This window comes from Nelumbo nucifera, chromosome 2 (genome assembly GCF_055504915.1).
Source record: "Nelumbo nucifera cultivar China Antique chromosome 2, China Antique-T2T, whole genome shotgun sequence".
Taxonomy (NCBI): domain Eukaryota; kingdom Viridiplantae; phylum Streptophyta; class Magnoliopsida; order Proteales; family Nelumbonaceae; genus Nelumbo; species Nelumbo nucifera.
Genome location: NC_142650.1, coordinates 45,360,368 through 45,388,139, shown reverse-complemented (window position 1 = coordinate 45,388,139; position 27,772 = coordinate 45,360,368). Strand labels below are relative to the sequence as shown.

Below are 27,772 nucleotides of genomic sequence, written 5' to 3'. Positions count from 1 at the left end.
CCCCTTGACCGAGACCTGTGGTTGTATCTAGTAGGGGTAATGGTGGAGACTCAGAGGATGGTAAAGTGGACACTGATGGAGACTGGGGCAAAAACACAGAAAGAGATATCGAAGAATCCCAATGATTATCTTCAATTAAGTTCTCCCCCTGAAGAGAATCATGGGAATAGAATGATTGATCTTCCAGGAATGTAACATCATAGGACATATAGAATTTTTTTGTGACAAGATTGTAACATTTATATCCTTTTTTAGTGGGAGAGTATCCTATGAAGATACATTCGATGGCCTTTGGATCAAGTTTTCCCCGAGTAGGACTGGTATTATGAACAAACACAGAACACCCGAATATTTTTGGTGGGAGAGAGTTGAGTAAACGAATATGAGGGAATTCTTTTTGGAGACAACTGACTGGTGTACGGAACTTGAGGGGTTTTGATGGAAGTCTATTGATTAAATAGGCAGCAGTTAATACAGATTCTCCCCAAAAATGATGTGGAACAGCACTAGCAAACATGAGTGATCGAGCTACCTCCAACAAATGACGATTTTTTCGTTCTGCAACCCCATTTTGTTGTTGGGTAGATGTACATGAGCTTTGATGAAATATGCCATTTTGAATGAGGTAATCTCCAAGAATCTGTGCAAAGTACTCTCCTCCATTATCTGTGCGGAGTATGTGAATGTTGCATTGGAACACGTTCTTTATCATTTTATGGAACTGTTGAAACACATGCGGCATCAGATTTGTTCTTTAAGAGATAGACCCAGCAAGCACGAGTATGGTCATCTATGAAGGTGATGAACCATCTCTTGCCTATTAAATCCACAACCCGTGATGCACCCCAAATATCACTGTGAACAAGATGGAACGGTTTGGAAGATTTGTAATTGTGAATAGGATAATTTTTTATGGACTATTTCGCAAGAATACATGACTCACAATGGAAAGAAGAAGGATCTTTATTGAAAAATAAGTTTGGATACAAATGTTTCAAATATTGAAAACTAGGATGTCCTAAGCGTTTGTGCCATAGAATTACATCTGAATTCAACGAACTAGACGCAGAAAGAGATAGATGTGGTTTTGGCCTTGGAAAAGAATCAATGAGATAGTAGAGACCATGTCGTTCTTCAGCATTGCCAATCATCTTCCCCGAAGACGGATCTTGAAAAATACAACGATCACAAAGAAATGTTACTTTACAATTTTGATCCTTAGTTAACTTACTAACAGAAAAGAGATTAATTCTTAAACTCGGAACATGAAGAACAGATTTCAAATAAAGTCCTTGGTAAAAAACATCTCCAACTCCAGCCACAATTATTGTATTCCCATTTGCCACTGAGACTTTTATCTCACCATCACATTTTTTATAATTCAAAAAAGTTGTATGATGTCCTGTCATTTGGTCTGATGCACCGGTGTCAACAATCCAGTCATTGAGATCATCTTTTCGTGACAATCCAGTCATTAGTTCCGGTGTGAAAGTTGTTGTGTTAGGCTTTGAAATAATTCAGGTCTGCCTTAGAGTTCGGCCTGACTGAGTTCAGTTATGTAGAAGAAAGAGTGATAAAGAAAGAGAGAGAGAGAGAGAGAAAGAGAGAAGAGAGAATTCTGGTTCGAACTGAAAGAGTCAACTTGACTTCTCCCAGTCGGCCAGTAAGTATTTATACTATTATTAAAACATAACTGAAAAGACCTATGTGCCCTTACTTAAGTTAAGAGCACATGTTTCAACACAACATTACAGATCAGCAACATCAATCAAGGTATAAAGACAGAAATACCCCTACGCTAACACTCCCCCTCAAGCTGGTGAGTATATATCATATACTCCCACCTTGTTACATATGTAGTCCACTCTTCCCCGACTCAAGCCTTTTGTAAATAAGTCAGCCCACTGATTTCCTGTATTAACATGTGTAGTGTCTAGCTCTCCATTCAGCACCTTCTCCCTCACAAAGTGACAGTCAACCTCAATGTGCTTGGTTCTTTCATGAAACACTGGATTAGAGGAGATATGAACTGCAGCCTGATTATCACAATAGAGCTTCATTGGAGTGTTAATGTTGTACCCTACTTCCTGTAGAAGGTTCCTTAGCCACACTAATTCACAAGTGGTATGTGCCATAGCCCTATATTCTGCTTCTACACTGCTTCTTGCCACAACCGTCTGCTTCTTACTTTTCCATGTCACCAGGTTACCTCCCAAAAACGTGCAATAGCCTGTAGTAGACCGCCTATCAGACATAGAGCCGGCCCAATCAGCATCAGAATACCCTTCTATTTCAAGTTTTCCCCCACTCTTGTATATCAGACCGCGACCCGGGGCCCCTTTTAGATACTTCACAATTCTCAGAACCGCATTCCAATGAGGAATAAGAGGTTTTTGCATGAACTGGCTTACCACACTAACTGCAAATGAGATGTCTGGTCTGGTAATGGTTAGGTAGTTCAGTTTGCCCACAAGTCGTCGATATCTGCCAGGGTCTTCAAACACTTCACCCATATCACTGCTTAGCTTGGTATTTGTGTCCATGGGTGTTTCAGCTGGTTTGGCACCCAACAAGCCTGTTTCTTCCAGCAAATCAAGCACATACTTCCTCTGACACAGGTTAATCCCATACTTGGATCTCGCTACCTCTATCCCCAATAAGTATTTCAGTTTACCCAGATCCTTTGTCTGAAAGTGATCCTGCAGATAAGTCTTCAGCCTGTCAATAACAATGCTATCATTCCCAGTAATAACAATATCATCTACATACACCACCAACAGTATTTTTCCTCCCGGAGAGTCATGACTAAATACAGAATGGTCAACTTTGCACTGTTTCATGCCAAACTTCTTTACCACCTCACTGAACCTACCAAACCATGCTCGAGGAGACTGTTTAAGCCCATATCCTTCCTTAGTCTGCACACCTTACTATCCTCCCCCTGAGCAACAAACCCTGGAGGTTGCTCCATGTAGACCTCCTTGAGTAAGTCACCATGCAAAAAGGCATTCTTGATATCAAGCTGATATAGTGGCCACTCATACATGGCTGCAAGAGAGATCACAACACGAACTGACCCTATCTTAGCAACCGGTGAGAAGGTCTTTGTGTAGTCAATGCCATATGTTTGGGAGTACCCTTTTGCAACTAATCGCGTTTTCAGGCGTTCAACACTACCATCAGGCAGATACTTAACCGTATAAACCCACTTACAACCAATAGCGTGCTTCCCAGGAGGAAGAGCAGTGAGGTCCCAAGTATGATTATGATGAAGGGCTGAGAGTTCTTCTTCCATGGCACGGCACCACCCTAGAGAGGCAAGGGCTTATTGGACATCTTTAGGAACAATAACTGATGATAACAAGGTAACAAACTGGCGATGAAAAGCGGAAAGGTGAGTAAGAAACATAATTAGAAATGGGATGAAGGGTGCAAGTACGTTTACCTTTCCGCAAAGCAATGGGTAGATCAATATCAGATGCTAAGTGGGGGTCTGGTGCCGGATCCGTCGACGGAGATGTAACCGGAGTAGTAGCTGGTGCACGTGGGCAATGTGTATACACATGACGGATAGGTGGGCGTTCAACAAGTGGTGGCACCGGAGGCAAGGATTTGGTCACGACTAGAACAAAGGGAGGAGGATCGACAACAGGAAGTGGAAGAGGAGGTGATGAGGAGGATGAAGCATCACCAGACCCCAAAAAGAACGGAGTAGACTCAAAGAAACTGACATCAGCACACACAAAAGACCGTCGAGAACCAGGATGGTAACACCTATACCCTTTCTAGGTCCGAGAATAGCCAAGGAAGATGCACTTGAGAGAACGGGCATCAAACTTGTCGTTCCCGGGACCCAGATTATGGACAAAACAGACACACCCAAAAACTCTCGGCGTAAGAGGAAACGGAGACAAAGTGGGAAACAAGACCTGAAACGGAGACTGACTATCAAGGATGAACGTGGGCATCCGATTAATCAGAAAACAAGAGGTAGGCACTGCATCACTCCAAAAAGGTTTGGGAACATGCATGTGATGCATTAGGGATCTTGTTGTTTCAAGGAAATGGCGATTCTTTCTCTCAGCCACCCCGTTTTGTTGTGGGGTGTAGGTACACGAGGTCTGATGTATAATGCCGTATTGGTCCAGGTATTCCTGAAATGATGAGGATAAATATTTGCGGCCATTATCAGAACAAAAAACTTTGATGTGGGTACCAAATTGGTTACGAATTTCAGCATAAAATTTTTGAAAAATGGTAAACAATTCACTTCTGTCTTTCATTAAATAGAGCCACGTCATCATTGAAAAATCATCCACAAAATGACAAAATATTTGTATCCATTATATGACATTACTTTATAAGAACCCCAAACATCTGAATGAACTAAAGAAAAAGGACTCGACACACAGTTATCAACCCTAGAACTAAAGGGAACACGATGGTGTTTCCCAAACTGACACGACTCACAATCCAAAACAAAAAGCTGACTCAAGGACAGAACTAAGGACTTCAAGACTTTTGAGTGACGGATGACCAAATCGGCAGTGCCACTGGAGAGGAGAAAGAGATGACTGGAGAGCTGTTGAAGTTCTACCACCACCACCGTCAAGATAATACAGTCCACCTGCTTCATGCCCTCCACCAATCTTCATCCCCGTCTTAAGATTCTGAAAGACACACATAGAAAGATAAAAGGTAATAGAGCAGTTAAGTGATTTGGTCAGCTTACTAACAGACATAAGGTTAAAAGGCAATTTAGGAACATACAGAACTGATGAGAGGGATACAGGATCTAGGTCAACATTACCAACACCACAAATTGAAAATGTGGAACCATTAGCAAGGGTAACAGATTGTGATGTTGAGCAATGAGATGAGGAGGAAAACACACCTGGAGTTCCAGTCATGTGATCGGAGGCTCCAGAGTCAATGATCCAGGGATTGGGTGTAGATGCCAGACAAGCCATACCTGAGTGAGCAAAAGTCACCGTGTTCTGCTCTGATTGGATAAACCTCTCATATTCATCACGGGGAACACTCACCATCTCCTTCATGGGACCATCTGTGGATGTAGGAGGCAACTGGTCAGATGAATGATTCTCCTGTCTAAAGCTGGAACTTGAGTCACCGGTCGCGGCATGATTGGCCCAAGTTGAGGGAGGACCATGTAAATCATAACAATAGTTGATGGTGTGTCCATCCATACCACAATGAGTGCACTTCCTTGGGCCTGAGCTACGTCCTCTACTACGGGCTCCCCCTGAATCTCTGCTCCCAGTACGACCACCACCACGATTATAAGTAGACCCACCATTGCCACTTCGGCCATATGCAGAACCACTACCAACACCACGGCCAGACTGAGCTCCCCGAGCTCCACCTCTACCACCACGGCCTCTCGATGCAGCAAAGGCAGATCTATCTGAGATATTAGAGTTCTCAGTAGATCCGATAAAAATCCTCCAAAGTCGAGCAAATACCTCTTCTAGGGACGGAAGAGTTGATCCCCCTAATATCTGAGCCCGTACTGGTTCATATTCAGACTTTAGTCCCACCAAAAATCTAGTCACATCAAGTTGCTCTCTCTGTTGTTGCTGAATCTTGACATCAGAAGTGAGAGGATGATAGACATACAACTCATTAGTATGTTCCTCATGTTGGCATAGTACTCTTCAAGACTCCGATTGCCCTGTTGCAGATTAAAGTACTCTTGATAAAGCTGATAAACTCGGGTTGTATTGTCCTGCCCCGAATACAATTTCTTCGCATGGTCCCACACATCTTTGGCAGTATCAAGGAACATGAAGTTCACACTAATCCTGGGTTCCATACTGTTCCACAACCATGTGATGATCTGAGCATCATCTTGCTCCCAGTCTTCATACTCGTGAGAGTCAGAGGAGGTTTTCTCCTCTCTGATGTGTTTTACCTTCTTCTTTGCCTTCAGAAAGACTTCAACGGATTTAGCCCAAGGCACATAATTCTCTCCATTTAACTTAATGGAGGTCATCTGAACATTCAGGTAGCCTGTAGGCACCATCACACTAGGTTTATAATCATTATTGTCTCCCATTATGTTATCACCAATTCTGCACACTTACTGACTTCTATTATCACTGAGATCTGCACATTCCACACCACTAGGTCACACCTATCACACTGATTGCAGCACTAATTGTTGCTGGAATGTGTGCTCTTTACACCACAAACCCTAAATCACACCTGTCACACTGATTTCAGCACTTGTTGTTGCTGAAAATTGTGCTCACACCACAAACCCTACTCCTACAACTACCTGAAATCTCACCACTATATGATCATATCTCTTCCTTCAAAATGCACAAAGAAACTAGCATAAACCCTAATACTTACTAGCCGAAACCCTAGCAAATGGTCTGAAACACACCTTCTATTTAATCCATAACAAATATCATGCACTGAAGTCTCTTAACTTATCGCTGAAGTAACACCCATGCGAGCAGGAGAGCAGTCCACACACAACAGCCGCTTCACACACAACAGCCACACACAGTTCGGCCCTCTATTCTTCCTCTACTAGGAGAGGGCGATCTCAGAAATCACAGCAACCGACCACATACGACCTGACTGGAGGCATAGAGACCCCCAAGGGAAGAGGGCGATCACTCCTTTTCAACCCTTTCACTTATCTCCAATCGAACACAGGAAAAAAAAAAAACCTAGATAGGGTGCACAGAGAATGAACCCTAGGTAAGGCAGATTTAACCTAGCTCTGATACCATGATATAATTCAGGTCTGCCTTAGAGTTCGGCCTGACTGAGTTCAGTTATGTAGAAGAAGAAAGAGTGATAAAGAAAGAGAGAATTCTGGTTCGAACTGAAAGAGTCAACTTGACTTCTCCCAGTCGGCCAGTAAGTATTTATACTATTATTAAAACATAACTGAAAAGACCTATGTGCCCTTACTTAAGTTAAGAGCACATGTTTCAACACAACATTACAGATCAGCAACATCAATCAAGGTATAAAGACAGAAATACCCCTACGCTAACAGGCTTCTTTGTCTCAACAGATTTGGCTACATGAGCTGAAGGGTTGCCTTTCCTCTAATTCTATGGTTTCCAATCTGGAGGTTTTCCATGAATGTCCCAGCAAGTCTCCTTTGTGTGATAACGGCTTTTTGCAGTGTTCACACCACTGGTGGTTTTCTTTTTTCTTCTGAGGTTGAGACCGAGTAGATGCAAGTGCAGATCCTTGAGATTGTTCCTCTAGGATTCCGTGTGAGGATGGGTTCAGCATGACTTTCCTCTTGCTTTCTTCTCATCGAACCTCAAAGAACACCTCACGAAGTGAAGGAAGGGGTTTGATTCCAAGAATATGACCTCGTACTTCATCCAGGTCTTTATTGAGTCCTTGAAGAAAATCAAATACTCGATCTTTCTCAAGGACTTGATTGTACAATACTCCATCATCAGTACACTTCCATGGAATTGTATAAAACAAATCCATTTCTTGCCATAGATCAATCAGCCTGTTGTAGTACTCTGTTACTGACATTGATCCCTGCCTTATGTTCCGCAGGAGAGAACGAATTTCAAAACACTGAGACGTGTTTCCAAGATCTGAGTACATCTCCTGAACAGCCTTCCATATTTCGTGAGCATTCTTGTAAAACAGATACGTGCGTCCTATTTGCGGCTCCATGGAATTGATTAACCATGCCATGACAATGGAATTTTCAGCTTCTCATGTCTTGTAACTCGCATCACTGCTCGCTGGAGGAGGGATTTCACCAGTAAGGTAACCCACTTTTCCTTTTCCTCGAATCGCTAACAAAACGGATTGAAACCATTCACAAAAATTGGACCCATTTAATTTGTGTTGGTTAATCTGCAGAGAATGGCTTATGTCAGAGGTGGTGAAGGAGGTTCCAAGGGATCTCAATGCATTCATTGCTGAATCTACTGCTGTCGAGTCCACTGTTGATGAAGAATGGCTCATTCCAGACATTGTCGCAGGCTCTGATACCATGAAAACAGAAACAAATGGTTGAAGATTTTTGTTCTAATTTCATTGAGAAGATCTGTACAAATATATACAACTTCTAAGAATCAATCTAGGAGCTATTCTAGGAAACTAACCCACTAATTAGCCTAAAGAAAAAAAGGAAACTAAATCACAGCCTAAATAACAAAATAAAAAACTAAAAAAATAGGAAAGATTCTGACGGATTCCACAAGGAATAATCCTCATCATCCCTTTCCAACACCTCTTCAGCTCTATCAATCTCTACGATGGTGCTGAACAAAGCCTTCTTATCAGTAACCCACTTCATATTCTTCTCCTTGCTCCAAATTTTTAGTTTACCCTTGACAACCTTAAATTTTGATGCCATAACGAAAGAACTAGAGCCCTCCACTTGCAACTCATTCCACACAGAGCTGATTAAGGGGATAAGATTTTCCTCCTCAAACCAAGCATTTTCAAACTTAAACGAGGATTTGACTGTCTCACGGAGACCACAAACAAGTTGAATAGGGCTATGGTCAGACATCAGTCTAGGAAGGGTAAGCTGTCTGAAATCAGGAAAGAATTCATCCCAATTTGAAGAAACCAAAAATCTGTCCAGCCTAACCAGGGTCAGGACAGATTGGTTATTGGTCCAAGTGAATCTATTACCCTGAATTGGGACGTCCATTAATTCCATATTGTTTAAGAAGTCAGCAAACATGTTCATCGAACCAGTTCTTCTACCCCCTGTATTCTTCTCATCCACCGAAATAGTTGCATTAAAGTCACCCCCAATTACCCAAGGACACTTTTGAGGGTCTCTCAAATCTGATAATTCCTCCCAAAAAGCCACCCGAAAATTAGAATCAACAGAACCATAAACGTTTGTGACTTGAATAAGTTTTCCATCTTGTAGTTTCAGTCTCAGAGTGATTGAGAAATTTCCAATTCTACAAGAAACCAAAGAACAGAAAGTGGGGTCCCAAAGGCTCACAATTCCACCAGCACTCCCCAAGGCAGCCAAGGCCTTCCATCTTACCTGACCCTCTCCCCAAACACTTCGAATTGTAGCAACATCAACCCACTCCAGCTTAGTTTCTTGGAGCAAGACAATCTTTGACTTCGATTGCTTCAAAGAATCACATACCATCATCCTCCTCCTTCCCGACCCCAGCCCTCTAACATTCCAGGAAAGAATTTTCACTTCCATAAGAAAAAACTAAAGAAAAGGACCCACACCTCACATCTCCTTAGACCCCCTTGCAGCCCCTTAACTGCTCCCCGCCTTATCATTCAAACCTCAAGTTAATCTCATCATTTCTCTGCTTCTCTTTGTTTTTAATCCCCCTTTTTTTGCCGTCAATTTTCCCCTCTTCATAAGCACTCTTTGTTCAATTCCTTCCAAGAACTTAATAGTATCAGCTTCCATCCCCTCTATCGAAATTCCCAGGAAAGTCCCCAGCCCCAGAAGTTTCGATGTCACCCAAGAAGATTGATTATTTTCAGACTTACTGTCCTTGCCTATCTCCGCGGCTGATGAACTTGCTTTCCCCTTGTTTCCTATCAAGACTTTTCCGTTGCTTCTCCTCATTTGCTTGAGGCTTACACCGCTATTTCCCAACTCTTTGGATTGATCAAGACAATTTCCCACATTCCCACTATGAACCTCATTACCCACCATCGCAATAGGGGTCGCCACCAACGGGGTCTCTTCCACTATCTCTTCCACTGGCACCAGAGGCAGCTCTTGACTTTGTTGCCGCCTGTTGTCCATCTCACACGCACTTTTTGAAGAAGACCGACCTTTTTGAGATGAAGTAGCAGCCTGACTCAGATCACCCATCACCATATTATCAGGGCTAGGAATGTGGGCTAGAGGAGAACCATCACTTGGATTCAACTGTTGTTTGGATGGCAGACTAACCCAGGCCGGTTCCAACCAAACCGAACCATAATTTGTTTGTCTACCAGTGGGCCACCAAGGCTCACTAAAAAACTTTTTACCTTCAAGTTTCTTCGCCAATTGAGTAGAGCGGGCGGGTAGGCAAGGACTTAAATCTAGCTTGACCCGGATCCGGAACCTGAGTCCAAATCTGAATCTCCTCATCTTCCTTGGAATCCGATCCGGCCCCTTGTCGAGCCTCCCTCCCCCTAAACCTCGAGACCTCCACGTCCGACTCCGCGTGTAGTTCTTTAATGCATTGCTTTATGAGAGTTTTTAAATCCTCCACCCTCGGAAAATCCCCACTTCTTCCCTTCGTTAATTCTGGCGTGCAAGATTCAAAGCACTCAGCCTGAGGATGATCCTGACCGTCCAGCGGAACTGCTTGTGGATGGATCAGATTGATCCCACGACCATCTTCTTCCCCTCCGTCGACCTCTGGCGAGCTACTCAATGGCGGTTTGAAACTCAATGACCTTTTATTTTACTCTTGCGGCAATGAGCTTTCTCCCTCATCTTCTAAGACCACCGTGTTAGAGATTTCCGAGCTCCTTCCCTGCAATCGGAACTGACTGTTCTCATGAATCTCCTGCATCCAACTTCGGACCGTCGGCAGCAACTCAAGCCAAATACAGATTTCAAATATCGTCTCCCCCAAAACAACCTCCACTTTTTCAGGAATCTTCTCGGACCTTTTCACCTTCATTCGAACCCACTCACAGGTTGAAAGCTCCTCAGGGGAGTCGTCGGTTTCCACAAAACCACCGCAAGCATCCCCTATGTTCTTGATCACACTTGAGCACCACAGTATCAGAGGAAGACCATACACCCTCACCCAGATGGTTTTTGAACGGTCTGAATCTTTGCTTGATTCTGGATAGAAGCAGCCAGCGCTTGCCCCCCACTAGTCCAAAAAGAGATGATTTCTCCCCATTTTCCATGGACCTGCTTAAGGATCCAAGCCGCCGCTGATCTCAACGAGAATATGAACAGGAAGAGGTCATCGGATAATTTCTTTACTTTCACTCCTCCCAACATCTACTTACCCATTTTTCCACTTCTTGAAAACCTACCCTCCATTGAAATCTTCCCACCAAGCAATCTCTCAGGAATCTCCTTCTGGCCTCTACGCCTTGGGACTTTGTAAATATCATTTGTCTATCCTCCACCTTCTTGATTTCAGACTGCCCAAAATTCGACCAAACTCCAGTCGTAACCGCCTTACTGTAAGAGAAGTTCGGTCTCCTCCTCGCCCCCTTCTCTACACCCCTGTACCAATTCCTAGCTTCCCATCTCCTTCCACCTCCCTGATCTTTCCGAAGAGATCTACCTCGAAACATCTTCCACCTCCCTGTTAGAGAGCCTCTTTCAACCATATGCTACTCAATCTTGAATTGGAATATGGGCAAATTTTCCCCATGATCTGGAGCCAGATCTCACCCTTAGGTCTTAAAAAAAATGTTTAGTCAAATCATCCATGACAAATTGAAATATAAATAGACCTTTGCCAAAATGAAAAACAATGACCTCTGTTTTTTATGCTTTAGAAAATCAAGAATAAGGTTTGAGCTCCAAGGACAGGAAGAGCACTAGAGAGCAGAATTGCACAAGTATGTGTTGGAGAAAAAAGCACAATGTGTAAGCCAAAGACGGAGAATGGTTTAGGTCCTGATCGCTTGTTTGAAAGAAATGTTGCATTTCGGAGAGGAAACACACACACACAACTGCACAAGTATGTTTCGGCTTCTCTCTCTTTACTTCTCTTCTGACTTCTGTCCTCTTTGCTGGAATCTTCTCTAAAACAGACCCTCAATTATTTCTGCTTCTATGGTCTTCTGGTCCCTTTGCTTTCTCAAGCACACAGATCTGAGATATCTTACTTTCTATTTCTTCTAATTACAGTGCAGACCTGAATTGATTTTATCCTATCTATTCCAATCTTCCAGATCCAAACCCTCTTCTGGCCCACCACAGTTCAAACCAGTAGGACAACCTCATACCTGCACTAAACCATTCATTCCCTATTTCCTCTTTTTATACTTTTTCCACCCTTTTGTAATGTTTTAACCCAATAAGTGCCAAGCACTAGTCTGAGTAAACAGGAAGTGGCAGCAAGGTGAAATAAAGGAAAATTTATAGGTGCTTATACTCTCTTCTTCCTTCAAATGTTAATCAAAGTTGTCTACTTTCACAGAACACAAAGGCACAAAGACAGTGGAAATGTTAGTGCTTTCAATTTTTTTAACCTTAGAGGCTTAAACAGGTACAGCTGCTCAAACTGAATGGTCAAATGACAGGACCATGAACTGGTAGCTTCAGTGATCCAACCTCCAGTTCTATTGAAAAGAAATGGTTATATAACAAAAGGAAAGGGAGGAAATAAAGTGTTTATAACAGTAACAGCCAAGCCAATACTTACTTGAATGTAATTCATAAGCGGGATTGTCTTCCGTAACATAAGGCACGCAACAACCTAGAATACCACAGTGAAAAGACACTAGTAAACTAGTAATCCCACATAAAAACATCACATAAACAGACAAACAATAAATGAGACTCAAAGTATACCTTACTGAAGTACCCAGCCAGCAAGGTGCTATGAGGGCGATTTGGTTCCAAGAAAGAGAAAAGTAAGTCCATGAGCTGCAACCACACATAGAATTTAATTGAATTATAATCATGAGCTATTATTGAAGCAACCTCTATAAACAAAGATGGCTTGCAGAAACAGGAATAAAAGAAAGACATACCTCCTCTTCATCTACTAAGGTGTTAAGGACGACATCAATTTCACACATAAATATCTCACAGGCAATGAAGGGAAACCTAAAACATGAAATAAATAATGTCATGGAAAGCAAAAAAAAAAAAAAACAGCAGGAAAATATGTACTTTGGATACGTACAACACAAAACCCAATAAACCTGCAGTCTTAGTAGAAATTATTTCCTTCAAGTCAAAGTAGCTTACTTGAAAGCACGTTTCCTTTCAGCATCCTCTGGAGCTTCTTCTACAATATAGCACAGCAACTGCTCAAGCTGGGCTCTGTCACACAGACTACAAAAGGGGGACTTGTAAGTGCCACTGGGGTCCCACCCCAAAAGTAACTTCACTGAGGTCTATGATATATGGGAAGAATGTTAGTTTCCAAAATGAATTGCATCTGCAATTCTTTATTGGGCTTTCTTTTTCTTTCTTTCTTTACATACTTTTCATTTCAATTTTATTTTACATCTCGGTTGAACTTACTTCTTTGGATATTGAATTTCCACTTCTGATGCATTTTATGTCCAACTACAACAAAGATTCTTTTTCCTTGTTGGATTTGTTTCTTTACTTTCTTCATATACTCAATTTCCGTTTGAAGACTTCACCATCCATTTCCAATACTAGGTCATTGAACTTTAAGCTTTGGGTTTAATAAAAAGATGAATAACTATTTCTGCTAATTTTACATACAGACACACACCAAGTAGAATTAATTGTTGCGCATGAATGACAAAAGAAAAAGTTATCGCACACATAAAACATATTGAATTGTTACACGGAAAGAACCAAAGAGAAACTAATTATTTCTTAGAAGGTAGACTCAAAATTGCAATATTGCATATATACAAGTGACCAAGAAAATATATTACAAATTTATGAGGCGACTGTTTAAAGCTTTGCACTCATGTATTATTTCTTCCTCATCTAGTAGGTCTTCCAAAGTGAAGTTGTCCTTGTCTAAAACTGCTTCCACCTATAAAATATGAAAAGTGTTGGTAAACTCGAATACCAGAGACCAAAAAACAAAGAACGACCAAAAAAGAAAAGAAAAGGGGAGGGGGGAATAACTGCTATTTCGACCAACGGTTCATCCAAACAAAACATAACGAGTACCTCAAAAAGGGAGAACAATAACAACAGTTACCTCAAAAGTTCAAGACGATTAACAGGCAAAAGAACACAAGGGTGCTAGTGGTAATGTGCTTGCTACTAGGAAAAAAATGAAAAGAAGAATGTCCATGTGAAGGGAAAGGTAGTTCCACGACTTTCAATCTCAACCCACGTGGCAAGTTAGAACATATAAATGAATAAATAGAAACATTCCCTTCCTCTATAACCGATAAGTAACACTAACCAGTGCAGTAAATCCAAATTCAACCCTAATGCATCCAACTGGCAATCTCTCGGAAGCTTATCAGCTAAAAAAATTGCATAAATAATATCAAAACAACTGCATACTTATCCGTTTTTCCAATTACGCTTGAGCTTACCAGCTTAGAATTTGCAATCTTAACATCATAAATTTCACAAGTAAACTATACAACAAAAAGTAACTGCCATTGACAGACAGAAACCCTAATCAAGCAGCTGAGACTGTCGACGGAGAGATATAAAAAGATAGGGTTTCGCTTACAGGAGAAGAGGCGGAAAGAGCTGTCATGCGCCAAAACATCTTCAAATCAGTAACTTAACGGACATGCGAGCATGAAAGCAGCAGTTCTGCAGATCTGCGGACTTAAATAAGAAGATGAACGAGAACAAACGTTATATGTTAACGCCGTCCGAGATTTAAGAATCCCAAGCAGAAATGGCGGTGTTTGAACTTCTAAGTTCGATTGTTCGAAGCTTCTACCCAGGTTTTTGAAAACAAAAGTTTTCAGATAGCAGGGAGGGAGAGTAAGCAAACCCGCGAAGATCAAAACCCCCAAAATAACCGATGCATAATGCAGATTGCGCGGAAGTATCAATAAAAAAGGCCGGCATTAACAAAACCAAATGTGAATATATCCACGGCATTAATAAAAATAACCGCGATTTTTTATCAGGCGATTAAAAAAGCGGAGTATGGATCTCCTGCGCCTGCCGATAAATTCATTCCAACTCCCTACCAATATAACCTTACACCGCACATTTCATATATAACGGGTCCCATATAAGTCTACCGGATCATGTTAGTAGGATGGGCCGGAGAAAATCGTGTACACCAATGAGTTTACATCTGCCTCCGACAATGCCTTAGAGCAAATCCCCACCCTGTATTGTGAAAAAATAACAGTATGGGAGATGATGAGACCAAGGTTCTAAATATCGATATGAGGGGTGTATCCGCCTGTATCGGTGCATTTTTTTTATGTTTCACATTTTTTAAATGATTTAAAGGGGCCGGTTTAAGGCTCGGCTACCCCTGTAAGGGTATGTATAATTATACATTAAATAGTTTTTTTTATTTTATTCAATGCATTGTAAAAGACGTCACTAACATTGGATGTTAATGCTTATGGTTGGCTTTTTTTTAAGTCCAATGTCTAAATTGGCCTTTTTATTAATTTAAGGGTAAAATTGTCTTTTTATGCATAATACAAGGGTTGTTAGAGCCGATAATCCCAATGTTGTGATTTATTAATTAAAAAAAAATGGTGGCTACTTACAGTTCGATTTCCTTTTTATTCAGAAATTGATTGTAATCGCTCACTCCCCCTTTAATCTATAAACTAGAGGGGACCCCTGCGATGCACGGGATAACGAAATGTAATTTTTGATAAATTATTGTATTTATCTAGGTTCATATTATTTGATAATTTGAAGTAATTGTCATTCTAAGTTCTACTGATTTTTTGAATTTAATGGTTATTTTTATAAAGTTATACTAGTTTCATCTATTTTATCATATTTTATGGAAATTAGTGTTTATTTTTCCCTAAGTTCCACTAATTTCTGGTAATTTCTATTATATAATAATTTATGATAATTCTTGGTAAATATAATATTTTATGGAAATTAGTGGTTATTTTTGGCTAAGTTCTACTAATTTTTGGTAATTTCTATTATATACTAATTTATTGGCAAATATATAATAATGTATTATATTTATTTTATGATAGTTTATTGGTAAATTATAGTAATTTATCAATTTTATGGAATTTAGTGGCTACTTTTTGACATTTTCTACTAATTTATGTTAATTTTTGGCAAATTATTTTAATGTGTTTAGGATTATATTATTTGACAATTTCAAGTAATTATCACCCTAATGTCTACTAATTTGGGATAATTTCTTTTGATTTATTTTTAGTATTTTTTTATAAATATTGGTAATTTATGTCTAATAATGGTAATTTCTTTTAATTTATATTTTATAATTATTTGACAATTGTTATTGTTATATTATTTGACAATTATAGGTATAATAGTTATCAAATTAAAAAAAAAAATCAAATAGCAATATTTTTAACTTGAAATATGTAACAATATTCAAAGCACAAAATCTATAAATGTAAACCAAAGCAATTCAAGGTTCAAAGTATCGGCCCATATCAGCCGATATGTATCGTGTTGGTGGCTTCCAGATATGCCCCTATAGAGGTTGTATTAGGTCAGCCACTACTGGTTCAAAGGGTAGACAGGCCTTAAAACCAGCCCTTCTGAATTGATTTCAAAATAAAATAAGCAAAACATAAAAACAAAAAAAAAAGCACCGACGCATAGCGAATCGGCCCGTGTCAATATTTAGAACCTTGAAGCAATTCATTAAGCTAAATGCAAATAGAAATTTTAACTAACATTATGTAACAATCTTCAAAGCACAAAACTCAAAAATTTAAACCAAAGAAATTCAATAAGCAAAAAGACAAACATTATTTTTGTTGATTGTTGTTAACATTATTTATTAAATATTTAATTATTAACAACATCTATCAATAATAGTAAGTAATTACAATATTTTATTAAATAATTAGTAATGATAGTTTAATAATATTATTTAGTTAATTTAATATAACAATAATTATTAACTTTATGAATAGGATTTATTAACAATATTCATTAAATTAATAATGACCAAAATTAAATTAAATTATTAGTATTTATCAGTAATAGTTAGTAATTATAATATTTTATTAAATAATCAATAACAATACTTTTAATAACATTTTTAATTATTTTTAATATAATAATAATTACTAAATTTATTAGCAATATTTATATTTTTAATTTAAAGTAAAATTAAAGTAAATATCTATTTATTAAAAATATTTATAATAACAATTGATGTAGCGCGATCCGATCACTCCTACCTGGCACTCGCGTGGCTCCTGAGAGGTACTTGGAACGAGAGGGAAGAAGAACTCCCGGGGTTTTCCCGGTGGGAACACTCTGATGATTAAGTCAGTATTTTGTGCGAGAAGCAAAGGGAAAACGAAGGCTAAGAGTGAAGATTGCACAGGTGATTCGAAGATACCTCGTTCCTTGAGAAGAAGCCCCTTATAACTGAATTCCATCGCTTCAGGCCCTCTGGCTTCTGACAGGGCAGGTATAACCGCCACTGTCAGTCTGCCACAGCCGTTGCAGGCAAGGCTGAGGTGGCACGCGCGGGGCCGTCATTGCAGGGTACGTGCTTGTCAGGTGCAGGACACCTTTCTAAAGGTGGCAGGCGCGGCGCTATCTGACAAGGGACATGTCTGCTGTCCACAGATTTGTCGGGTACGGCGGTCGAGCAGGAAGCCCTCCTGTGGTATACCGAACTACCCTTCTGCGAATTACCCTGAGCCGGGCTGTCCTTTGAGTGACGAGCTGCCTGTAAACAGTTATGCCGAGCTGGCTGACCCAAGGTGTCTAAGCCTCGGGGTGTCCGGAGATGGATCGGTGCGTTCCTGTCTAGGAGTGGCCCGAGGTCCATTGGGGGGAGATCGGGCCTTAAGAGAGGTCAGGGTGCCCCGAACTCGGGACCCCCCGAAGTGCCTTAACCCCGGGGAGGAGGTGCGGGTACCCGCCCAGTTGCCGAGCTGAGCTCGGTAGGAATTTCCCTCCGAGTTGTGGCCACGACTGTTGCGCTGTCATGCTGAGTCACTGTTTGAGCAAGGTCACGCCCACGTGTACCTGTGCTGCGAGGTCGGGCCAAATCACCCTCCATCAATTGCCCCCCACTCCCTGTGCTGGCGGCGATGACCCAGCGCGGGGAGGTCATGACATGCCGGGTGGATTTGGCGTTAGTATTCATGCGCATTTGTCGCATGCTCCGTTCAGCTGGACCGGTCTAGCGCCCGGTTTAATCAAAAAAGACTCGAGTCGCATCTGAATTATGCGCGGATCTCACGTGATTTGGACTTCGCAGACGTAAAAAACGCACTAAACCATTTTCGCCTCGAGGAACCCGCAGCTGTGGCTATAAATAGGGGGACCCTTGGCCATTTTCTTCGCCACAAAGCTCTCATCATTAGCGTTTGAGCTCGCGTCGGAGGTCTCTTAGCTCGGGTCTTCCAATTCGTCCTGTTCTCCCAGTCTGGTTGCGTTTCTTTTGGTGAGTCCTCCCGATCTTCCTTCCCCTTTTCAATTTGTTTCTTCCCTTTAGTTCGCTATGTCGTCTAGTGTAGACAGCCTTATCGACGAGCCCGAGGTGGGTACTTCGGCTCGGGGTGGCTCCTCTGCTGCTCAGCCATCCGAAGTATGGGTGGCTTCGGGTCATCTGGCGTTCACCTCCCACCGAGATCGGGAGCCAGATCAGTTCGGCCCTTCTATAATGACTTCGGAGAGGCTTCAGGACCTCATACAGAGGTTCCACCTCCCTAAGGAATACTCATATAGCCTTCCCACCGGCAACTTTCCATGGGAGCACGGTCCTGACGAGATCATGATCTTCAGGGAGCAACTGATAGCCGGGCTCCGACTTCCTCTTCACCCTTTGATCGTTGAGGTGTTGGTACACTTTAACATCACCCTGGACCAACTCCACCCAAACTCCATACGGAATGTGGTGGGGTCCATCTCTCTTTGCTTTGATCGCTCCCTCTCCATAAATTTAGACGTTCTCAACACAATTTTGGCCATAAAGAAGAGCGCTTCGAGCGCTCTCCCCGGGCACAGGCGATCCTACTACCTGTCCCCCCGCCCAGGTTTCAAACTCATGCACAAGCTCCAGAGCAAAGTCCCAGCTTGGAAGCGGTACTACTTCGTAGTTCGGAGCAGTACGGGGTGCCCATTCCCCACCGATTGGAGGATAGCCGTTCAAGACCCCGGTGTCATCCTAGACGGGAAGACCAAGAAGGTGCTCCAGTCACTGGCTCAGCTCAAGTTGAATTATAAAGACTTCACTTTTGAGGAGAAGCTCGTCCAGGCGAGCTTGAGCCCGGGTAGGTTTTCCTTCACTTCGGCTTTCTGTTCATACGTTTACTTCGGGTTGCTGATGTCGTGTTTTGCTGCAGGTCCCATGGAGGCGGAGAGAATAGATAACCAGAAGCTCTTTCGCCAAATGAAGAGAAAGAAACGCGTAGCCAAGAAGGCGCGCGTTGAGTCCCCGCAAACTTTAGCCGAGGCCCAACCTCCACAGACTTCAGCTCCGGGGCCCGAGGTGGCAGCGAAGCCTATCATCGACTTGGAAGGAGAGGCGGTGCCTCAGGGGCCTGAGGTGGTTGCGGAGCCTGTTGTTAGGCCCACTGAACCTGCTGCCAAGCCCACTGAGCCTGCTGCTGAGAGCATTGCCGAGGCTCGTGCTGCAAGGGCTACTGCCGGGGCTCGTCCTGCCGAGGCTGCCGCCGAGGCCTTTGAGAGTTCCACCCACGACGTAGAGATGACGACATCTAGCTCGGAGGGCCAGGGGAGTCAAACCGTTCTGAACCCCCAGTGCAGCCTAGAGAAGAGCAAGTTGGCTGCATACCCGGGGGAGGTCAGCGAGTGGGTTGAACTCACTCCTGGTCAGCTCGGTGCCCGAGTTGCCACTCATACTATGGTGGTGAGTCTCTCTTCTCTTTTTTTTTTTTTTGGTTTCCCTTTTGCAGGTGAACACCGCCATTCGCGCCTTGACTCTTCAATCAGATCGGCACCTGAGGCGGGCTCTGGAGGCTGAGAAGTCATCTCGCGCAACCCATACTGAGTTGAGGGCAACTCGCTGTCAGGTCCACCGCCTGGAGAGTGACGCCTCGGCTCAGAAGAGCTTCATCGATGTGTTAATGGCAAAGAAGGGGGAGTTGGCCCGAGACAAAGATAAGCTAAGCGCTGAGGTAAACGGGCTCAAGGTCGGTCAAGAGGCCTTAGGGCTTGAGGTAAACAGCTTCAAGGCTGAGCGGGATGCCTTGAAGCTCGAGGTGCAAGGCCTCAAGGAGGCGAAGGGGAAGTTGGAGCACGAAGTGGGGTACCTCCAGAAAGACATAAGAGAGAAGACTGCGATCTTCGAGGGTGCTCTCAAGGAGGCCAAGACTCAAGCCGTTATCGACTACGTCAACTCTTCAAGGTTTGACAACGTGATGACGGAGGCCTACCGTAAGGGCTTCAAGCTCAGTCGGTGGCTAATCAGGCACCTCTACCCTGACCCGGATACAAGCGCCATCACCACTTCACAGATCACTGACGACATCGTGCGTCAATCAAAAGATGATCCAGATTCTGAAGATGATGGCACCGAAGATGAAGCAGAGGGTGCTGGCCCAATTACTGCCCCCGAGGAGGTCCCTAACAGAGGCAACGAGCTTCTGAAGTAGTTTGCTCCCTGTATTTGTGAACTTAATCTTCTCCCTTTTTCTTTCTTGTAATCAAGACGTTCTCAATGGGATTTATGTAATGAATTTTCTGCAATGAAGAATTTTTTTTTCCTTTTGTCAAAAGTTTGCGCAATTCATTTTTTGTCGAAACGGTTATCTCACCCCAAGCTGTTAACCTGTCGAGTTGAACTTCCGAAGTCGGTGTTCCTTAACGGCCATTGTGGCCCCGAACTATTTAGTAGGGGTAGCCTCGTGTACGCCGGGGTGAGGAACATAGTAAGGCGCATGCCCGACTTGTTTGCACCCGAGGTAGCTTGTCGTCTATTATCCTTAATGGGTCCAACTCTTAGCACGCCAGGGCGGGCTATTTGTTGTAAGCTTCGTGCCCGAGCCGCCTGCACCTCAGGCCCTGCAAGTACTTAGTTCATGCTGAAGGGGTAACTTAATTTTGTATGCTGCCGATATTTCTTCATTAGCTCGGCGTTTCAGCTCTTAGGCTGGAGGAGTGGCTCGTGGCTCACTCTCGGAGTCTTCCCATGCCATAGAGGCGACTGAGTCCTGTTGTGCCGAGGTCATATTAGCTCGGTGTTCTGGCCCTTAGGGTTTGGAGTGGCCCGTGGCCTACTCAATTCCTACAGATAGTATTGCCTTAGGTTAACAATATTCCATGCCCGAGGTATTTGTTTCCCTTCGAGGGTCTCGAGCTCGTATGTTCCTTCCCCGAGCACTCGTTTTACTCGGTAAAGGCCTTCCCAGTTGGACCCGAGTTTGCCAGCGTCGGGCTCAGGTACCATAACTTTACGAAGGACCAGGTCGCCAACGCGGAGACTCCGCTTCTTGACCCTGGCGTTATAGTACCGAGCTACTCACTGCTGGTAGGCTGTTGTCCTTATGTACGCGAGGTCCCTTACTTCGTCGAGTAAATCGAGGTTGGTACATAGTTCATCTTCGTTTGTCTGATCACTGTATGCCTCTAATCGTAGCGTAGGCACTTCGATCTCTGCGGGAATCACTACTTCGGTGTCGTAGGTGAGATTGAAGGGTGTTTCTCCCGTGGCGATCTTCTCCGTGGTCCGATATGCCCATAGAACACTGGGTAGTTCATCTGCCCACAATCCTTTATCCTGGTCCAACTGTGCCTTTAATCCGCGGAGGATGGTGTTTGACAGTTTTGTATGCCCTTAGCTTCAATCAGAATGATGTACTTTATGAGTTTATTGTAAATGAATAAAAGTGCATATTTGATTCATGTTCCCTTTGTATGTTTCTGTGTAATACCTTAAACTGGACACTTAATGAGACTCGTGTTAGTTTAGAATGTTCACAGCCAGTGGGTTGGTCTAGGAGACCTATCATGATAAGGCTGACACTGTTGTGCCACCAAGTCGGTTGGGGTAGCCAGTCTCAGCTGCCAGGGTGAGACCCTAGGCACATACAGTGTATGATTAATTGAATCTTTGAATTGGACCAGATTTCCAGTATTGCCCTGGACCTTGGAGATTGATGGGCAAAACTGGAAAGTTACACCCAATCCATAGACTCGATTATGATACTGCACTAGGTGTCGGATTGGGCTGCCTTTGATGTACCAATCAATGAGATCCTTAGCAGGGGTCAAAACCTGGGTATGTTGGGACAGTCTGAGAATTCATCTGAGTGGGTGATCATAATGACAGGATCAACCCCTTTGTCGGACAAAGGTAATGATCGGGGATGCACTCTCACTGATGGAAACCAAGATTGCCGGCAGCCGATTTCAATTGTTGAGATTTGTTTTGCAAAATATATTTTATATGAGATATAAAAGTATATATATTATGGTTTTTAAAATGTTTTAATTCCCGGGATCCATATAAATAGAGAGTGCAACACTGTTCCTTGCAGCCGAGGGAGAGGTCCTCTCTTGTCGGGCAGTGTATGATCATTATGGGCTGAGAAGTTAAGTGTAAGACTATTGACTAATATTGCATCTGCCCACAGTCCCTAGGTGTTACAAGGTGGCTTGGTCCAGGGACCACTTAGTGTAAATTTTGGGCCCATAGAGCCCATTTGATGGGTTTCAAGGGGTGCACTGTCCATAACAGTGTATTCGGCCAGGCCTTGTAACAAAGGCTGGGCCGAACCCATGTGGCTGATGTGTAGATCAATGCTTCGGTCCCACGCCATACAAGGAAGCCCAATTGGGCAGCAGTTAGGAAGGTTAAGGGAGCACATCAGCTTAATGGGCGTAAAGCCCATTTCGAACTGGACTTATTTAATAAATTAAATATGGGCGAATTCTGAGATGGATCAGCATATATGATAGGGTCTTAACCCTATCCACTCAGAGAGTCCAGATCTGAATATGATTCAGATATAGAAACCTCCTAATGAGATTAGGAGAAGGCTGATCTAATCTGCAGATAAGATAAGGGTTTATCCTTATCACCTAAAGAGAGGTCTGATCCAAATATGATTTGGATCAGCAGTTTCTAATTGGATTAGGAGCTGATCTTTTAGGGTCACAAAAGAATGAGGGGGCGGCAGCCTTTAGAAGAATCACATAATCAGATCCTCTTCAGAGCTGAAATCACAGAAGAAAGATTTATGCAATTCCTGCAAAGATCTTTCTTGTAGCCGCCAGACATCCAGTTCGATCTCCAGTTGTGGGAGAAGTCAATATTCGATCTTGACATCAGTTATTTGAGAAATAATTGATAGGAAGTTGTGCTCACGTGCCATCCTGCTGTTTTTTGCGAAAGACAGAATTCTTGGAGAAGAATACTGCTAATTCTGCTCCATCCTGTGCTACGCCATCTTCAGTGGGAGCAGTCTTTGGATCCTTCCTTGGGCGTGAACACCTTCGTTGGGAGATACTTTTTCTCCGCATCATGTATAATCCTCTCCTACTCCTTTTGGTTCAGATCTGGTTCAGTTTGTGGTTCAAGATTGATCCTTGAAAATATGATTTTTCTAAATAGGGAATGCGATTCCCAGTTGAAAGGGAGAGTAAAATTTTTGAAATTCGCCTCCTTTATTCCACAAGATTTGGGCATCCATACGATGAATCTCTCATCCTTTCAGATGGCTTTGTTTGTGACTTCTGCCTGACCATTTGCTTGAGGGTGTGCTACTGAAGTAAAGTTATATCGGATTCCCATGTCTCGACACCAGTCTTGAAATTTGATGTCCTCTGACTGCTTGCCGTTGTCGGAAATCAATACCCGAGGTAATCCGAAACGGCACACGATGTTCTTCCAAAAGAAGTTTTGAACATTACAGGTTGTGATCGTCACGAGGGGTTTGGCTTCTACCCACTTGGTAAAATAGTCCACTGCTACTACTAAGGACTTCCTTCCACCCGTTGCTGGCGGGAATGACCCGAGTAGATCAATGCCCCACTGTGCAAAGGGCCACGGGCTGGTGAGATACTTGAGGTCAACAGCGGGTTGGTGGTGAATATTGGCATGTCTCTGGCATTTGTTACATTTTTCTGACGAGCTCAATAGCATATGCCTTCATTGTTGGCCAATAATACCCTTGTCGAAGTGCCTTTTGGGTGAGGGCCCTGCCCCCCAAGTGTCCGCCGCACAGACCCTCATGAGTGTCGCGGAGTACGAGCTCGGCTTCGGTAGGTCATAAGCAACGCAGGTAGGGGAGCATGTAGGCTCTCCGGTATAGCCGTTCGTCTATTATGACATATTTGGCTGCCTGGCGCTGCACCCTTCTGGCTGCATTGTGATTTGCAGGGAGGGTCCCGTGTAGCAAGAAGCTCGCGAGCGAGTCAATCCAGCTCGGCTTTGCTTGAACGACGGGAGCGACCTCCTCTGCCCCCCCGATAATGCTAGGTCGAGGCAGGTCCTCTATGTACAAGGTTATCATGGTGATGTCGCTGGTGCTACCTAACCCGAACAGGGCGTTGGCCTCAGCGTTCTCCGACTTAGGGATTTGTTTGATGAAGTGTGACTGGAAGTTGAGCAGGGCCTCTCTGACTTTGACTAAGTAGGCGACCATGGTCGGCTCGCGGGCTTCGTACTCGCCAGTGACCTGGTTGACTACGAGATGGGAGTCGCTGCAGATAACGATGTGTTTGGCTTTTACTTCTCTGACTAAGGCTAGTCCAGCTATCAACGCCTCGTACTCTGCTTCATTGTTAGATGCCGCGAACTCGAAGCGTAGCGTGTACTTCAGTTTCATACCGCTTGGGTCGTGCAGAACTATTCTGGCTCCGCTGCCCTGTTGGTTCGAAGAGCCATCTACATGAAGGATTCAGGGCTCTTCATCCCAGCTCGCGCTTGGCCGAACTAGGAGAGATGCCACGCTGGCTGCTACCTCACAGGGCTTGAACTCGACTGGCCTGGGAGCTTCGGGCTCACCCGAGCTGGGAGCCTCGTGCTCAACCGGCCTGGGGGCTTCAGAGTGGAATGTGCACTCGGCGATGAAATCTGCTAAGGCTTGAGCCTTGATGGCAGTTTGCGGCTTATACTAGAGGTTGTACTCGCTGAGCTCAACGGCCCACTTCGTCAACTGACCAGAGACCTCGGGCTTAAGTAAGACTTTCCTCAGAGGTTTGTTGGTGAGGACGATAACAGTATGAGCTTGGAAGTACGAGTGGAGCTTCCGAGCTGTAATTACCAGTGCGTATGCTAGCTTTTCCATCTCTGGGTATCTCGTCTTTGCTCCCTGCAACACTTTGCTAACATAATAGATGGGTCGTTGGACCCGATCTACTTCCTTTATTAGAACCGAACTGACCACTTCGTCGCTCGCCGATAGCTACAGTTCTAAAACATCGCCCTCCTCGGGCCGGGTTAAGATCGACACACTAGCGAGGTATTTATTGAGCTCGTCGAACGCGAGCTGGCAGTCTTGGGTCCATTCAAACCCTTTGCTCTTAATTGCCTTAAAGAACAGCAGGCAGCGGTCCGCCGACTTGGACATGAAGCGGCTCAGGGCGGCTATGCGGCCGTTCAACCTCTAAACCTCCTTCAACTTCCAGGGTGGTCTCATATCTAAAATGGCCTTAATCTTTATCCGAGTTGGCCTCAATGCCGCGCCGGTTAACGATGTATCATAGGAACTTGCCTGAGGTCACACCAAATACACACTTGTTTGGGTTCAGTCTCATATTAAACTTACGCAAAATTTCAAAAACGGGATGCAAATCTTGTATTAATTAATGTGAGAATTGAGTTTTGACGACCATGTCGTCTACATAGCATTATACTTTTCTGTCGATTAACGGCGCAAACAATTTATTTACAAGCCTTTGAAAGGTTGCCCCTGCGTTTTTCAACACGAAGGGCATAACCTTGTAACAGTACAGGCCGAAACTCCATGATGAAGGCAGTCTTTTCTTCGTCTACCGGGTCCATCTTGATTTGGTTATAACCCGAATAGGCGTCCAAGAAGCAGTCTTTTGGGCAAGCCCGGTTCAGGTCGGTGTAGTCGACGCACATGCGCCACTTCCCGTTGGCCTTTTTTACCAGGACGGGGTTGGCTACCCAGCTCGGGTAATGGACTTCTCTTATGAAGTCAGCTGCGAGGAGCTTCTTGACCTCCTCGTCGACCGCTTTCCAGCGCTCCGGGGCAAGGTTGCGTTTCTTCTGTCTAACGGGCCTAACTACAGGATCAATATTCAACTTGTGAGTTATGAGTTCGAGGTCTATACCAGGCATCTCTGCCGCAGACCATGCAAAAATATCTAAATTTTGAAGTAAGACACTTACCAGTTCGGATCGTAGGGGCTCCTGGACGGAAGCGCCGATTTGAAGCGTTCGAGCTAGGTCTGCCGCTGAGGTCGGAACTGCGACTGTTTCTTCTGGGGGCGCGGCTCGTTCTTCGCCTTGCTCCATATGCCGCTCCAGTTCGAGGTCGTCGACCACCTTGGTTTCCTTTAAGGGCGGAGACGTAGCACTTGCGGGACTCGAGATGGTTGCCCCGCGCTACCCCACACCGAAGTCTGTTGGGAACTTCATAGCCAAATGGTAAGTGGAGACCACCGACCGTAGGACATGGGTGATCGGTCGACCTATTATGGCATTGTAGGGGAAGGGGTCGCGACCACCAAGAAGTCATGTTTGAAACTGACCACACAAGGCCATGTGCCGATTTCCACATGTACTGTTATTTTCCCAAGGGGACGGACTTCTTCTCTGCTGAAGCCCACCAAAAGGAGTGTCTGTAGGCTTCAGGTCGCTTCTCTGCAACTGAAGCTGATCGAATGCAGCTTTGAAGAGGATGTCGGCTGAGCTGCCTGAGTCAACGAGTATGCGCCTGACCTCGAAATCGTTGATTCTTAGCTTTATTACGAGCGCGTCATCATGAGGATAGTGGACCCCTCGCGCATCATCTTCTGTGAAGAAAATTGGGTCATCCATCCTCGGCCACTTTGGAGGGTTCTACTCCTCCCAGGTGGCCTCACGAACTGACGTCCGAGCTGCTGCTGAAGTGCAACCCGCAACGATCGAACCTCCCACTATCATGTGGATGGTCCCTCGAACTGACCTCTCCTCCGGAGGCTGCCTCTGCGGTTGTTCAGCCGGCCTATTGCTGGACTCGGGAGCATCCTTACCATGCTCCCCTTGCCGACCAGTTTTATTACTATTGTTATTATTATTTTGTACAAAGTTTCTCAAATATCCGCAACGGATGAGCTCCTTTATCTCATCATGGAGTTTTTTTCAACTTTCGATACTATGACCGTGATCTTTGTGAAAACTGCAATATACTATTATTTCTTTCATTGGGATTCCCCTTCAGACGGGGTGGCCACTTTACGTACGGGGCGTCCTTGATTGCCATCAGGATTTGGCCCGCTTCGCGTTCAGTGGGGTGTAATCAGCTCGGTCCGCCACAGGAGCTCGCAACAATTGACCCGGCTTTGCCTCCCGAACTGTACCCTTTTTCTTTCGGTTGTCCCCTTGACTGGAAGGCTCTCCTTCCCTCTTTCTTTTTTCGGGTGCACCCTCGCCCTTCTGGTTAATCTCCTCTTCGGTGGCTATGAACCTGTCTGCGCGCTTCAGAAACTCGGTTATGGTCGTTGGCTGGTCGACGAACATGTGCCATTTGAACTCTTTGTGTGTCACACCTTTCTTGGTCGCTGCAAGGCGTACGGCGGGGTCCAGGCGCAGTATCTGCATACAAGCATCGTTGAACTGCTTGATATAGCTTCGGATGGACTCTCCCTCTCTCTGCACTATGCTGAGGAGGCTTTCTTCAGTTCGCGGGCACCGTTTGCTGATGACGAAGTGGGACGTGAAGGCTTGTGCGAACTGCACCCAACTTCTTATCGACCCAGGTGCCAAGTTTCGGTACCACGTGCGGGCTGCTCCCCTAAAAGTAGTGGAGAAGGCCACGCACATGCACGACTCACTGGCTCTCGCCAGGTGTATCTGTGACT

General features: G+C 44.1%; 1 protein-coding gene across 7 annotated transcripts in view; it reads right to left on the bottom strand.

Annotated features, from left to right (window-relative positions):
* LOC104602615 (uncharacterized) overlaps positions 1–14,974 on the bottom strand; it is a 34,604-nt gene extending 19,630 nt beyond the window's left edge. For 3 of the 7 annotated variants that reach the window (XM_010266369.3, XM_010266370.3, XM_010266371.3), the window contains exons 1-6: positions 14,337–14,972; positions 13,573–13,676; positions 12,905–12,991; positions 12,685–12,760; positions 12,503–12,577; positions 12,354–12,407 (exon numbers count right to left, since the gene is read on the bottom strand). In XM_010266369.3, the coding sequence (XP_010264671.1) occupies positions 12,354–12,407; positions 12,503–12,577; positions 12,685–12,760; positions 12,905–12,991; positions 13,573–13,676; positions 14,337–14,375 (435 nt within the window). In that variant the 5' untranslated portion in view covers positions 14,376–14,972. Of the gene's footprint in view, positions 1–532; positions 895–12,353; positions 12,408–12,502; positions 12,578–12,684; positions 12,761–12,839; positions 12,992–13,572; positions 13,677–14,336 lie in introns of those variants that run through there. The other 4 variants (XM_010266368.3, XM_088898228.1, XM_010266372.3 and 1 more) reach the window with 4 other exon arrangements.
* Between the last annotated feature and the right edge of the window lie 12,798 nt (positions 14,975–27,772).